The sequence below is a fragment of the Schistocerca cancellata genome, chromosome 2 (assembly GCF_023864275.1).
Source record: "Schistocerca cancellata isolate TAMUIC-IGC-003103 chromosome 2, iqSchCanc2.1, whole genome shotgun sequence".
NCBI classification, from domain to species: domain Eukaryota; kingdom Metazoa; phylum Arthropoda; class Insecta; order Orthoptera; family Acrididae; genus Schistocerca; species Schistocerca cancellata.
This window is the reverse complement of record NC_064627.1, coordinates 781296419-781313041: the sequence shown is the minus strand read 5'-3', so window position 1 is coordinate 781313041 and position 16623 is coordinate 781296419. Positions and strand designations below refer to the sequence as shown.

The 16623-nt window shown below is 42.9% G+C and overlaps 1 protein-coding gene across 1 annotated transcript in view; it reads left to right on the top strand.

The window, feature by feature from the left end:
* Positions 1-16623, top strand: part of LOC126148370 (uncharacterized) — a 58977-nt gene that overhangs the window by 41657 nt on the left and 697 nt on the right. Inside the window, exon 3 of the mRNA XM_049915754.1 lies at positions 270-860. Coding sequence (XP_049771711.1) covers positions 270-860 — 591 coding nt within the window. The remainder of the gene's footprint in view (positions 1-269; positions 861-16623) is intronic.

Below are 16623 nucleotides of genomic sequence, written 5' to 3'. Positions count from 1 at the left end.
GGGCGTGAGTCGTGCTTGGGTAGCACAGTTGGTAGATCACTTGCCCGCGAAAGGCAAAGGTCCTGAGTTCGAGTCTCGGCCCGGCACACAGTTTTAATCTGCCAGGAAGTTTCATGTCGTAGAATTACTACTAAAGTACATTGCAGACTCTTTTCAAATTCAAAATATTTTGACTGTGACACCTAATACTGTCCAATTCAGATAACAAAGCTTAAGTAAACTAAGTGTAGAAAAATCTGAGACAGTGCCATAACCATCTTATTTCACAGTGGGACGTATTCAAGACGGAGGCGCTGGTGTTGGGCGAAGTGATGCCCATAGCGCACGAGGCTCTGCGCCTGGTGGAGGGCGCAATGTTCCGTCCACTGGTGGCCACGTGCCTGCACCACGGCACCACGCCCAGGGCCTTCCTCGTGCTGGACGACCTGGTGGCGGCCGGCTATCGACTGGCAGACGCGGATCGACCTCTCGACTACCAGCACTGCGAGGTGGTGATGCGAGCGTACGCACGCCTCCATGCTGGTACTGCCTATGTGCTCAGCAAGCTCCCTGACTGCGGTGCCCAACTCAATGTCGATTACTTCAGCACTGAGGACATGGAGTTTATTCTGCGGCCGATGATGCAAAGTACGTTTTCCGCTGTTGCCGATTTCGTGAAGAGAATTCCTAGCTATGAGCACTGTGCAGACAAGTATATGGAGCTCACAGATACATTACTGCCACTGATGAGAAAGACGTTGAAGAAAAAAGTACAAGATACTAAGCTGAAGGTACTGGTTCATGGTGACTGCTGGAAGAACAACATGATGTTCAAGTACTCGTCAGGGGATGTTGGTGATGTGCGGTTCGTCGATTTTCAGGTATGTGTGACACCTATTCAGTGACATGTCTATTCGGTGTGTCTGCTTGTCTACCTGAGAGGTTTTCAAAATGTGCATTGCAGTTCCCAGGAGTGCCCAGCCTTACAGTAGTCTCATCATAGCACATTCATAAAAACAGTAATTTGCTTTATTTGTTGCCTGAGTAAAAGAACAATGTGAGTGCTAGTAGCGATATCTAGTAGGTCAGCACGTAAATGTTGTTACGATGTCTTCATGGTAGATAGCAGTCAAACTGTGCTTCTTGACTCAGTTTTTTTCATTCAGTAATAATCAGTTTGAAGATTAGTTTTGTCGAATGCAATTCGTTTTTAATTGTTTTGTGTCTTCTGTGATTTGTGTTCCTCTGTCAGAATGGACAAATTTTTAAATGTTTGTACAAAAGGTGATATTTCAAATGCATCATGCAGTTTTAAACACATGAATATACGAAAATGAAATAAATATGACGACAGACAGATGAATTCTGGTATTACATGTAGGGCAGAATGTTGCACCATTGGAATACTTTTCGGAATTTCACCTACAGCCAGCTGTGTAATAGCTTAATATATTGTCTTATTCTGTTTTCAAACAATGGCATTCACTTTGTATGTGCTGCAGCCTTCTTCTGGAATTAGAAAAGTTACTCGATAAAATTATTGTTTTTCCAAATGTGAAAACATGGTCCAAGCTACAACATGGTCATGTACCTAGGAACAAAGATTCTCTTGAAATTTAAATGCTTTGCAATTCAGATTATCTTGACAATACTGTATTATTACACTGCTACACGCTCATGAGCATAGGAGAAATCACATTAAGCAAGAGGTCTATAAAAAACCAGTTACAAGCTAAATACACTCCTGGAAATTGAAATAGGAACACCGTGAATTCATTGTCCCAGGAAGGGGAAACTTTATTGACACATTCCTGGGGTCAGATACATCACATGATCACACTGACAGAACCACAGGCACATAGACACAGGCAACAGAGCATGCACAATGTCGGCACTAGTACAGTGTATATCCACCTTTCGCAGCAATGCAGGCCGCTATTCTCCCATGGAGACGATCGTAGAGATGCTGGATGTAGTCCTGTGGAACGGCTTGCCATGCCATTTCCACCTGGCGCCTCAGTTGGACCAGCGTTCGTGCTGGACGTGCAGACCGCGTGAGACGACGCTTCATCCAGTCCCAAACATGCTCAATGGGGGACAGATCCGGAGATCTTGCTGGCCAGGGTAGTTGACTTACACCTTCTAGAGCACGTTGGGTGGCACGGGATACATGCGGACGTGCATTGTCCTGTTGGAACAGCAAGTTCCCTTGCCGGTCTAGGAATGGTAGAACGATGGGTTCGATGACGTTTTGGATGTACCGTGCACTATTCAGTGTCCCCTCGACGATCACCAGTGGTGTACGGCCAGTGTAGGAGATCGCTCCCCACACCATGATGCCGGGTGTTGGCCCTGTGTGCCTCGGTCGTATGCAGTCCTGATTGTGGCGCTCACCTGCATGGCGCCAAACAGGCATACGACCATCATTGGCACCAAGGCAGAAGCGACTCTCATCGCTGAAGACGACACGTCTCCATTCGTCCCTCCATTCACGCCTGTCGCGACACCACTGGAGGCGGGCTGCACGATGTTGGGGCGTGAGCGGAAGACGGCCTAACGGTGTGCGGGACCGTAGGCCAGCTTCATGGAGACGGTTGCGAATGGTCCTCGCCGATACCCCAGGAGCAACAGTGTCCCTAATTTGCTGGGAAGTGGCGGTGCGGTCACCTATGGCACTGCGTAGGATCCTACGGTCTTGGCGTGCATCCGTGCGTCGCTGCAGTCCGGTCCCAGGTCGACGGGCACGTGCACCTTCCGCCGACCACTGGCGACAACATTGATGTACTGTGGAGACCTCACGCCCCACGTGTTGAGCAATTCGGCGGTACGTCCACCCGGCCTCCCGCATGCCCACTATACGCCCTCGCTCAAAGTCTATCAACTGCACATACGGTTCACGTCCACGCTGTCGCGGCATGCTACCAGTGTTAAAGACTGCGATGGAGCTCCGTATGCCACGGCAAACTGGCTGACACTGACGGCGGCGGTGCACAAATGCTGCGCAGCTAGCGCCATTCGACGGCCAACACCGCGGTTCCTGGTGTGTCCGCTGTGCCGTGCGTGTGATCATTGCTTGTACAGCCCTCTCGCAGTGTCCGGAGCAAGTATGGTGGGTCTGACACACCGGTGTCAATGTGTTCTTTTTTCCATTTCCAGGAGTGTACATCTTGAAACTGAAGCTACTGGAAACTAATACAAATCTGCATTTTCAAGACAGATAAAATCGTTAAAATATTAACGAAACTCAGTTAATTTGCAAATATCACGTGTTCAGTGGTAAAAGACCTCCTTCTGTTTCAAGGAACAAGATGGTGCATGAGCCACAAAGTGTGACTTAACCTTCATACATTATATAACTAGACTTAAAACATATAGATTTTTACTTGCTATAAAATTCTGTAATTGAAGAACTGACAGTATATTCGAAATAGCTTTAATATATCATACAGTATTTAAATATATAGACCTCAAAATATATAGAAATGTTGCACAAAGCATAACCTCATGTCTAGCGACAACAAAAACCGTAGAAAATGGTTGAAGCTGCTTATGGCAGTCTCTAGTGCACATTCCTTTTATGTGATTCTAAAATTAGTAACTAGACTGTAGTACCAATCCAAAAACATCAGGTGTTCTGATGTACACCATCCTCTAGGTACAACAGTCTCTTTTACTACTACTGGAAGTAAAGAATGTGTATTTTGTGTCATTTCTATCAAAATCCTAGTTACTGAAAGCATGCTTCCTAATCAAATGAAACAATGTTTCGAATCAGATTGCGGTAGTTTGGTGAACAAATCAGGGGAATACTTTTCACACAAGTTGAAAGAAATGACAAAAAAAATACTTGTCACTAAACAAGCAACGATTCCTACAATGGCTCTTGTTTCGTCTATCTGTAGCAAAGAGAAAGAAATGAACACCACAGTAGAAGACCTTAGTTTATCAGCAGCGCTGGAGACGGTATCTATTATGATAGGTGAGTCAGCTGCCAAGTAACTGGCAAGTGTGTCTTTGTCAGACAACACTATTAGTCGCAAAATACTCGGTGTGGCTGACAGCGTTAATGGTCAGTTGATTGAAAAACTCAAATCTGAATTTCGCTATTCAAATGGATGAAGTTATAGACAATCACAATTATATGCATCTAATTTGTTACATGCGGTTTATGCATGGCGACAAATGTCATGAAGATTTTCTTTCCTGTGGGAAAATTTGGAACAAAATCAACAGGCCCCTTGAAATACTACACAATTTTATAGGAGAAAACAGCACCAGGAAAACTGTGCAGATGGGTGTTCAAATGTTACGGCTCTCTGTTGTGCTCAATTGCAAGCTTTGTTCTATAACGAGGCTCCTCACACTACTTAGACATACTTTCTTATTCACAAAGAAGTACTGCCTTCAAAAATAGTGAGTCCCATTCTTCATGAGGTTTTCCAATCAGTGATCTAAGTCTTTTTTCATTGCACTTCAGTGAGGAAAAAAGAAGGGTTTTAGTTAACTTTAAAAATTTGGTTGCATTAAGAAGTTTTTGATATTAATCAGTCAACCTGAAACTGAATAAGTAGAAAATTATTGCAGTCAGCTTCGAGCTAGAAGTTTGTTAAATAATCCCTTACTTTGAATTGAAGTCAAAAAGAGGCATTTTACTATTAATGATATAATTGTGCTATCAAGCTCTGCTTCAGGAATTACAAAATCAATATGATAGCTGCTAACTTTTTATATTAGCATTTAAATTCTATAAACAATTCCACTTTTTATGAATATCCACTGTAAAAACAATTTGTTTATATTTACAAACATTACCTAAAAATAGCCGGCCAGTGCGGCCGAGCGGTTCTAGGCGCTTCAGCCTGGAACCGCGCGACCAATACGGTCGCAGGTTGTAATCCTGCCTCGGGCATGGATGTGTGTGATGTCCTTAGGTTAGTTAGGTTTAACTAGTTCTAAGTTCTAGGGGACTGACGACCTCAGATGTTAAGTCCCACAGTGCTCAGAGCCATTTGAACCATTTTGAACCTAAAAATAAAAATATTCTCTCAAAATCTTCAAGGTCATTCTGTAACTATATGATATTTAGGTGCTGTAGGAAAAATAAGTAAAATAAATATCCAAAAAAATAAAAAAGTGAATCTTAAAATTTAAATTATGTCATCCTTGAATGTAGCCATCCTTGAATGTAGCCAATTAAATATTGCAAGAACCAGTCCGAAAAAAGTGTGAGTATGATTGGCTGAAATAAGCAGAAGAACCGCAAAACAATGTTTGTACGACAAAACAGTAGCCCTACCAGCTTTCCAATCCTATATGCGAATAGACGAACTTAGCTTGTTTTATACGAAAACAAATTTTCTACAATATAGCATAGTATTTTTTTGAAGAAAACACACTGAAACTTTTTATATTGTTTGGAAATAAGGTGGCCTTTAATCTGAAAACTATTTTCGTAGCAGTTTTGGTGTTAGTTTAATTTTCTACATAGTTATCTTTAAAGCTTTAATTACTCGATCAAACAGTATCTCATTTTGTGCCGAGCTGGACATAATTATTTAACAGAGACTGTTTTTGCACGTAAAATTCGAACGGTGCACATACAAATCGTGCCATTAGCTCGGCGTTAATTTCAGTCCAATTACAATCTTCTGCGAGAAGAATTAATTGATTAGCACTATTTGCCTGAGTGTCAGCTTCGGTTCGTCGTTCAAAACTTTCTTAAACACATAACTATAGTAAGACAAATGTTCGAATGGCTACACAAACAGCCGATGGTCCAGGATAAGCCAAAACCTTTTTGCCCCTTGTTTTTAGTTCGAATGTGAACCAAGTTCCAAGAGCCCCAAACCGTGATTATGCACGCTGCCTTTTCATACATATTTGTTACAGAGCTTCCGCGCTGTAACGGTTTGCTTCAGCGGTGCGAGTGCTAGGTAATTAGTTATATGTTCAAAAAATGGTTCAATTGGCTCTGAGCACTATGGGACTTAACATCTGTGGTCATCAGTCCCCTAGAACTTAGAACTACTTAAACCTAACTAACCTAAGGACATCACACACATCCATGCCCGAGGCAGGATTCGAACCTGCGACCGTAGCAGTCGCGCGGTTCCGGACTGAGCGCCTAGAACCGATAGACCACCGCGGCCGGCAGTTACATGTTCCATAGATCATTTAAACCATTATTTCATAGAAATAATGTGGAACGAGTCATTTTACAGGATGTGTATACGGGAGTGTTGCTAACATGAATGAAAACGTTGTTTTTCAGTTCTATTCAAGCTATCAGTTTAAAAGAGAAATTTGTGGATGACGCTGGAGTTGTCCAGTGATGTCCCATATGTACTCTATTGGAGACAGATCTGGGGATCTAGCAGATCAAGGCAACATATCGACACTCTGTAGAGCATGTTAGGTTACAACAGTGATATGTAGACTATCGCTATCCTGTTGGAAAACACCCCCTGGGATGGTGTTTGTGAATAGTAGCACAACAGGTCGAATCACCGGATTGACGTACAAATCTGCAGTCAGGGTGCGTGGGATAACAACGTTAGTGCTCCTGCTATCATACGAACTCGCACCCTAGACCATAACTCACGGTGTTGATCCAGTATGTCTAGCACGCAGACAGGTTGGTTGCAGGTGCTCAACTGGCTTCCTTCTTATCAATATGTGGCCATCACTTGCGCCCAAACAGAACCAGATTTCATCAGAAAACCCAACAGACCTCCACCGCGCCCTCCAGTGAGCTCTCGCTTAACGCCACTGAAATCGTAAATGGAGGTGGTTTGGGGTCAGTGAAATGCACGCCACAGGGCGTCGGGCTCGGAGCTGTCCTTGAAGTAACCAGTGTGTTATGACACTGTGATGCCAACTGCTACTCAAATCGCTGCTGTAGATGCAGTCCGATGTGCCAGAACCATACACCGAATGCGATTGTCTTCCCTCTAGGTAGCGCGGTCGTCTGGAGCTCGGTCACTTTAAATGTCTAAATTCTGATGAAGGCACTCCTAGAAGTGTTGGAACCTGGTAAATATCACTGAAAACTGTGACCGAGGACCCATTTGTTTCAATTTTAATTTACAAACAGTCACTGTATATTTTCGTAACCACCGCTGACAGAAATCACGTACAGTGACTGTGTATCGCAGAAAGAACACACAGCTCCTCATATCCGTGTTACACGACCTCGTCCAAACTCACTGAGGTGTTGATAATGGTGTATGTCGCCTTAAAGGCATTCCTGACTGACATGAACTCAGTACATCCTTCCCAGTGGCACTGCTAGCGACAGGCTTATGCGATTAGGGTGAAATCTGAATAGATATCGTCCTTCAGATGAAGAAACACTCCTACCATCTTTCGTTTACATCGCACAGCTGCTTGGTGTCGCGTGCTTTTTCCGTCGGTGTGTGTTCTTGCGCAAATTATTAACAATTTTTGTTACTGCATAATTAACTCTTTTCTGAGACACAGACAGCTTTAATAACCGGCAACGTAGATCACATTTTCATTTCAATACTTTTTACATAATTCTCATCTTCCTCATCACTCTCTATAAAATCCACTCCACATTTCTTCTGCCTCCATTAATGACAAACATTGTCATACAGACTGAGAAGAAAACCTTTCACTCTGTGCAGAGGGTATGCTGCATTGATTATATGCTTCAAGTTAACGCTGCGTGCCAAACCAGGATTCAGGTGCAGCTTCTTTTACACTGTAGGCATATACTATCAGCTAGGCTACTCGAACATGCTCCATCACCAACTCAAAACCTAAGACTGAAAGGAGCTGCTGCCCTCTCCTTCCACACATTACCGAAGTTTCCCCATGGCGCTGTAAGACTGACACCCCTAAGAGCAAGAATACGCAGCGGATCTTATCAACACCACCAGGGTTGCTGCTGCGAAAGATTTCTTTCGTAACTGTTAGTGTCTTACAAGCTTAAGGCGGATATCCTCGTTCGAGCCAAGCTTTGCATACAGCTGTAACTCATAACATATGATCAACGTCGCAGAGGGTCATTCTGAGGCGCTAGTTTCTACTCTAATCGGCTGTTTTCCAATTACTCATATATGGTTAATTACATATGACAAATTTTTTCCATATTTGCGTGTATTACATTACAAGAGTTAAGCACTATGACTCAGAACGCACTGACCTCACTTTTAGGAAGCAGTTATGGTTTAAGTTTTCTGTGTTTTCTCTAATCTGGTGAAGGTGAATGCTAGGATGATTCCTTTGGGGGATGACACGGTTGACTTCCTTTCCCATCATTGCCCGTGTTTCATGCTTCATTTGTAATAACGTCATTGTAGCTGATAAGTTAAACTCTAATCCTCCTTCTTTTTCTCATGTAAAAATGGTTCAAATGGCTCTCAGCACTACGGGACTTAACATCTGAGGTCATCGGTCCCCTAGAACTTAGAACTACTTAAACCTAACTAACCTAAGGACAACACACACATCCTTGCCCGAGGCAGGATTCGAACCTGTGACCGTAGCAGTCGCACGGTTCCGGACTGAAGCACCTAGAACCGCTCGCCACCGCGGCCGGCTTTCTTATGTAACGGAAAGTGTTAATATTTATCAAAATCCTTGCAACAGCTGTTGGTTGCTCATGTAGTCTACACATGACTTTTCAGTAATTTCACTCTACTCCGGGTTCATTTTTAATGCAGTTTGCATTTTGCTACAAAGTTAGAAAGATTTTTATACAAAAGATTTTATGAATGAGTATAACATTCGGAATACACTAAACTTCCTCATAAATAACTGAATAATTATTGTAACAAGCGCTTAGGTCATTACGTAAAGCAACTGATGCGGTATGGAGCTCGTTGGGAAGTGGAAAGGTACAGAGACCACAAAATATGGTATACACGAACAGCAGTTTATTATCAGAAATAATTAAACTTGTCTTCTTCTTTTTTGGCAAGTTAACAGTTCGCAAGCATTACTTATTATTATAAACAGTTTTTATTCTTTTCGTTACTCGCCGTTCTTTGGTATTTATTACATTCTTCTTCGTCCCCCACGTGCATGTGTTGAGAAGTTGCATTTGCACACAGAACTTTACTGCGGTTAACACATTTACACTTCTGAGCACTTTCCTCTCGTCATTTTCCGTGTTTTGTTTTGTTATTGTGGGATGCGTTCGTGTTTTGTCCGTTTTAGATAGCGATCGAGGCGTCTACTATCGATCTGTTAGTGTTTATATTTTCTGATTAAGTAGAGAAAAAAACAGAGAGAAAGAGAGAGAAATCATGTCTTCTGTGTGCATGTGTGTGTGTGTGTGTGTGTGTGTGTGTGTGTGTGTGGTGTCCGTGTGTGTGTGCGCGCACGCGCGAGTGTGTCAGGGGTAGAGAGAGAGAGAGAGAGAGAGAGAGAGAGAGAGAGAGAGAGAAACGGAGAGATTGTATTTTTATTTATTTTTTATTTTATGTATTTATTTTTATTAATCTACTTTTTAAAGTGGGGGTGTTCATCTTCATGTGTGTGTGTGTGTGTGTGTGTGTAACATGATGCCTCGACCATAAAGACCAGTTAACGACAACATTGTGCAGTCTTAAGTGAACAGACCTTTTCTACAACGAATAGCACTCTAGAAACAGGATACCTGCATTAAGGGCCGGCGACCAACAACAGCACTGGCCAGTCTTAAGTGAACAGAACTTCTCTACAACGAACAGTACCTTAGAATATCTTCATTAATGGCCGGCGACCATGCCACAAGCTTCACAATGAGGTAGCAAGTCATGGGATATCGATACGGACATATACAGATGGCGGTAGTATCGCATACATGGTATAAAAGAGTAGTGCTTTGGCAGAGCTATTATATGCACTCAGGTGATTCATGTGAAAAGGGTTTCCGACGTGATTATGGTCGCAAGGCGGTACTTAACAGATTTTGTGCAAGCAATGGTAGTTGGAGCTAGACGGATGGGACATTCCATTTCGAAAATCGTTAGCGAATTCAATAATCCGAGATCTGTAGTGCCATGAGTGTGCCGAGAATATAAAATTTCAGGCATTACCTCTCGCCATGGACAACACAGTGGCCGACGGTCTTCACTTAACGACCGAAAGGAGCCGTATTTGTCGGTGCTAACAGACAAGCAACACTGCGTGTAATAAGTATAGAAATCAAAGTGGGGTGTACGACGAACGTATCCGTTAGGACAGTGCGCTGAAATCTGGTGTTAATAGGCTATGGCAGCAGGCGATCGACGTGAGTATCTTTGCTAACAGCACGACTTAGCTTGTAGCGCCTCTCCTGGGCTCGTGATCTTATCGGTTGGACCCTAGACGACTGGAAATTCGTGGCATGGTCAGATGAGCTTCGATTTCAGTTGGTAAGAGCTGATGGTAAGATTCGAGTGTTGCGCAGACCTCACGAATCCATGGGCCGGAGTTGTCAACAAGACATTCTGCAAGCTGGTGGTGACTCCATAATGATGAGAGCTGTGTTTACACGGACCATTAACTGGAAATGGTTATGTTTGGCTACTTGGAGAACATTTGCAGTCATTAATTACTTCGTGTTCCCAAACAACTATAGAATTTTTATGGACGACAGTGCACCATGTCACGGGCTACAATTGTTCACGATTGGTTTGAAGAACATTCTGCACAGTTCGGGCGAATGATTTCACCACCCAGATCGCTCGATATGAACCCAAAGAAGGTTATGGGACATAATCGAGAAGTAAAACTTCGTTCACAAAACCCAGCTGCAACAGGTTCGCAATTATGGACGGCTATAGCGTCGGCATGCCTCAGCATTACTGCAGGCGACTTCCAACGACTTTTTGAATGCATGCCACGTCGAGTTGCTGCACTACGTCTGACAAAAGAAGGTTCGACACGATATTAGGAGGTGTCCCATGACTTTTGTCACCTCTATATAAATGATTGGTGAAGGTGCTTGAGCACTTACACGAAATTTGTTTTAAACACAAGAAATTCATTAGTACCTATTTTGAGGAATCGTAATCTTACATATGAACATGTCTCCATGGGCAGGTAATTTATCAGGTCTTTAAACACAGTTCTTTAAGGCACAATGGCCGACCCAAACACTGTACTGAACTTATGCTAAAGGCTGCCTGTAGAAAATATTGCTTAGACTTACTTGAGAGAGATTTAGTAGAAATCAGTTGCATTAAATCATAAGGAAAATTAACTGTAAATGTAAAGGTTCTGTTGTATGTACCATACAGAACTGAAATACAGAACGTCAAAGCAAGGCGAACGCTTTATGTCAAGAGCTACAGACAAACAAAAACGGCGGTAGCCGAACAAATACACAGAAGGAGTCGTCTAAGCCTGGAGGGCGGGGACAGAAAACAAACAGCTCGCCAGATGATTATTAAACAGGCAGGTAGTTCGAAAAACAACTAATAACAAGCAATGGGGATTTACTATATCAGCTAGCCAGCTGTCTTATCAATATAGACACCTTTTGACAGATATTTAAGAGGAACTGACATTACAAAATGATTTTATGAATGCCGTAAGACCAACCTCAGCTTACAGCGAGGCTCCTTTCCTTGTCTGCTGCTGAATTCAATAAATAAGGCATTAAATAATGGCTAATCTGAACTGCACACACACAAACACACACATTAACATAATTAAACACTATTTTAAGAAAATACAAAACTCCCATAAATACAACGTTTGATAAGCACTGAAAGCGTTAAACACTGTTCCAATAAAATAAAGACACCAATAAATAAAACGAGGCTGGTAAGCACCGAATAGGTAATTAGCCTGAAAAGCAGTCTACATTTAATTTTACAGAAAAAGTTGACGTAAACTGCGGGCTTGTGTAGACAAACAACCAAGCCACATCACACAGTATAATGGAGAGTAGGCAACGAAAATCAAATTATAATCCACGTTAGCCACAAATCGCGAATACGTACCAAGAAAAACCGCTAAACACAGTCCGGTAGGAAAATACAAATGAGCACTTTCGATCACAACAGAAAATCGAAGGAATGACTACAAATACCAGCTATATCCAAAAGGGACCAAGATGCAGTGTCTCATACATCAGTTAAGAACAAAATTATTGACCATTACAAAAGGCACCACCGTAAAGTCCACAATATGGGTACCAAACGGTTTCCTGGGCAGGCTCACTTTCCCCTACGATCGAGTAACTGACACTTAAATTTCAACCAGTGCCATGGTGACAATAGCACTCCACAGGCCAGACAGCCACCTTCCAGCTATGCCTGGCACAACAGAGCACTCTCACATGTTTAGCAAACCCAGAACTGCAACTGTCCACACAACTGCCACTTCTTACTTGCCGAGCACGCCCCATCTTCGCCGGCTCCCGCTGCTCGCGTTTCCCCTTGCGGACAGGCGTCCTTGGGTATCTCAGCAAAGGGGCAGAACATACGCAGGACAGACACAATAGATTACTGAATGCCAAAGATGTCACGCACACATTGCCCCATCCGCCTCCTCTCCTCTCCCCTTATGGGGGCGGGAGTGGCAAGGTATGAGAGTTTTCCTCACCATTTTGGTTCCCAGTGATGATCTTCAGCTGGCTGATATGAGCCCCAATTAATTTGCTGGTATAGAGTTCTTGGATCAGAAATCTCTCTGGAAAGGTGCTTTGGGCCCCTTATACAGTCCCACAAGCCGTGGCAACATATTAAAAGTGACCTTTTGCCCCCCCCCCCTCTCTCTCTCCCCGCACCCCCGTCCTTCCTTGGTTTGCTCCCAAAAGTTCAAGCAGAACCTGTTTCTCAGTCACATGACAGCCCTTGTTGTACCAGGGGGCCACTCTCTGATGTGCAAGCCTGATGTTATTTCTCATAGAGTCTCCGTTCTTCTTAATGGCCTTAATATTCTTATCTACAGGAAGAAGATCATTAACTGACCAGAGGTTGGAAAGTAACAATTTAACAGGGAATGCAAATATAAGTTTGGAGGAAATAGTCCTATTAGTCTCATACATGGTCATGTAAAAGGTAAAATAAAGCCATCCAACAGACTCATCCCACTTCTTCTGCGACTTCTTGTGGTAGACGATCAAGGCAAAATTAAGATTGCAGCTCACACGCTCCGTGAATAGTGGTGCGAGTAATAGGTGGTGGTGGCTGCATGAGAAATAGCGCTGGTAACACAGAACCTTTTAAATTCACAGGACACAGTAAATAGCGCATAGTCATTGACCATAACCTTGGGGCCCCAAATATAGAGAAAATACGACTAAAATGCTGAATGGTTATACTCATAATACCTGCCCAGCTCAGCAACAGCCAAACAAAACAGAAGAGTCACTCATCACCACCCATCACCAACAACACATACCGATAACCCTGTTTAGTACAGGTTAGGGGACGTAGCTAATAGATGAACACCTTGTCTAACGTTTGCTCTCCCCTATGAGAGCTAAGCTTCCCCACCTGGGTTTCACTACCAAACAGTCCTCACACTGGCGCAGTAATTTACGAACATCGCCATTTAACACCAAGAGTAGACCAACTGAGGTGCTCTTAAATCCTCGTAATGGTCTTATATACTCTCAGGTGTTCTGCACACAAGGAATGATAAAAGTACTTAAACACCAGAGGATTCAGCCCCTGGGATAGCCATACCTGATCCTTCCTGTCATCCCTCGTTAAGTGAATACCCAGGCACCTCTTCCCCTCCCTTAAGCCGTTGTTTTAATTTCAGTAACCGTGGACTGATGTCATGTTTTTTTTTTGTTTTTGTTTTTGGCTAACCCTCTGAGCAGCCCCAAAATCTCCCTGAGGTCTGTCCGCACACAAGCCATTTTTTCCTCGTCTTTCAGGATATCTGCCGCCTAAGAGTCGTGTTGAAACACTTATCTAAGAGCGTCAGCCACTCGGTTATTTGTATTCCTTATCTGATGAACATTAAAACGTAAGGTAGATATGTGTACAGCCCACCGATCTATCCTCGGCGTCTTCCGTGGGCTAATTAGAACCGATGTTAAGGTCTGGATGTAGGTCTCTAGGTAGAATGGGTTAACTTTAAGGTAAAACTTGTATTATTCCAATCCAGATAACACAGATAGCACTTCTGCTTCGCATACAGACTATGTGATCTTCCCAATTGATAATGCGGGTGCAGGGATAACTGACAGGCTTGCTCTTTCCCTCCTCCTCTTGGAGAAGGATGACCACGACACCTAAATTGGAGGTATCTGTGTGGTACACCTTTATTGTACACAGGATGACCAAGGAATGACATCTCTTTTTGGGCCAGTTTGAACATAGCAGATTTCACACTCAGCCTGGCTTCCGACAGTGGATGAAAGACTTGTCCTGTATTATCCAGGTGATCACTGAAAGTTTTTCTGCAAATAATCAAGTTGTCCAAATGATTGTAACACCCCTAAATTTTAGTCACCCAGCTCACAACCTAGAAAGAGTGATAATATGACTGCTCTCGTAGTCAACCCAAATGGAACTCAGCTGCGTTCAAAGAGCTTCTAATTCAATGTAAAATGCAGGAAGAGGCATGGACTTCTCTGGGAGAGACATATGGTGGTAGGCCTGATTCAGGTCAAGAATGGTGAAGTATTCCGTATCTGAAAAACAATTTATCAATTATGAAGGTCAGGCAAAGGTTCAGATTCCTGAATTACCTTTTGATTCAGAGTACAATAAACCACAACCAGCTAGGATCCTTCCCCACTGGGTTTAGGAACGAAAAATATCGATAATGCGTAGGGCGAGACCATTGGTGGAATTACACACTCAGCTAAAAACTGATCGATAATTTTTCTTAACTCTCTCATCTACAGTGGTGATAACTGGTAGGGTGACTGAGGAACTGGTACCTTATCTGTCATCAATACCTTAGACACTTTGTTGATGACCCCTAGCCAATCGTTAGTATTTCTGGGTAGCGTCCCAAGACTTCCAACAAGCCATTTCTCTGCTCTTTACTCAAATGGAATATATCAGACGATGACCACTCTGCCTTTTCAAACCACACCCCATTCTTGTGCCATTGTCTGCATCACAAATACTTCTTCACTGGCGTTAACTTGAGAAGCAAGGATTTTCGTATAGCAGAAGTTGTTTAAATACTAGGTTGTGTTTGAGGAAGTTTCTTTCTATAATTCATTAAGTATTGCAAGTAGATTTTTGTTGCACAGCGCTGTGTATTCCTTGAAAACTATTTACTGCTTTTGTATGTGGAGATTCTCATCCATCGTAAATTTTTGTAGGCAGGAGACAGAGTTTTAAAAACTCAAATTAAATTTCGAAACATGGAGTAAAATGTCAAATAGAGCTTCTAGCACCCGCAAGATAATTTTTTTTATGAAATGTGTGATTTGGTATGCCACTTGCTGTGAAAGAAGCAAGCACACAAGGCATCAGATTATTCACCCCGAGGAGACCTGATGCTAATACTTTGTAACACTGCCTTTATCCCTTTGATGGCCACCGTTCGGCAAGAAGAGAGTCCATGGGATTCTTCAAGTGTGCTGTATCCAGCTGAATCTACTGACATGATTTAACCCCACGTTCCTGCAAAATGGGATGTTGATTGCTACATTTCATCCACTGCTCGAAGTAATCCCAGAAACATTAATGGGATTAAGATTGGGTGAGTTAGTGGGCCAGTCAAGAAGTGTTAGGGTGAGGTATACTTCATCGAGCAAGGAAAATTCGTTTTTAGCCCAGTGAACACGGCTGTTCTAATCCAGGAGGTCAGGGATGTGCACAGCAAATCATTGTGAAGCTGTAAGAGCAACACTTTGTCATTGAGAGTGTTAAATAAACATCCTTATTTACGTTGTTTGTACCCTGAACGGGTGAATACAAGTCTTGGTATGTAAACCACCCTCATAACGTCACAGAACCACCTCCAGCCTGAGTATCACCTTCCACACACTCCATCTTAAAACCTTTATTGTGCCATTAGTTCACTAGTCATCTGGTAGCATTTGAATAAAGGGACAAAATCACGACTCGTCGGCTCACATTTAGCTTCTGCAGTCGACTAATTTCCGGTTTCTGTGTTGTTTGGCCCGTGGATCTCGTGCAGCAGCTTTATACGGTGGCGTGAGCAATGGCTTTTTGCGATGTACTTGACTCAAATGTCCACTGCATGGAGTTACCTTAGCAATGATCGTTCATAAGCTGGTTGGGATGGATCTGCATTCATTCACGCAGCAATTCATGTCAGGTTTGAAACCGATTGTCAATGAAAAGACGGTCAACCGCCTCTGATCCCTGTTGGTAAGGATCTTTTTACGACCACTGTTCTTGCGCCATTTGACACACATGGTATCTCATTCTATTTTTTATGTCATTCCGTGGAGACAAATCGGATTTTCTGCATTGAAATAGCAGCAAATTGGATAATCTGAGTCAATCTTTGGCACAGAATCTCCTGTCTACCATTCTGTCACATCTCCACATCTTTTCATCTTACTGCACTATCCAACAAAATAACACATGCATACCACTACACTGCCATGATTGATGTCATCAGTGGAGAGTTATATTTGTGACTGGTTCCAGTTCTACACTATATAAATCCTCCCAAAGAGACCCGTGTGCACTTTTAAAGAAGTGTCTAATATTCCGTCTGGTGGCAAGCTTTTGTCAGGTATACAGTTCTAGTATC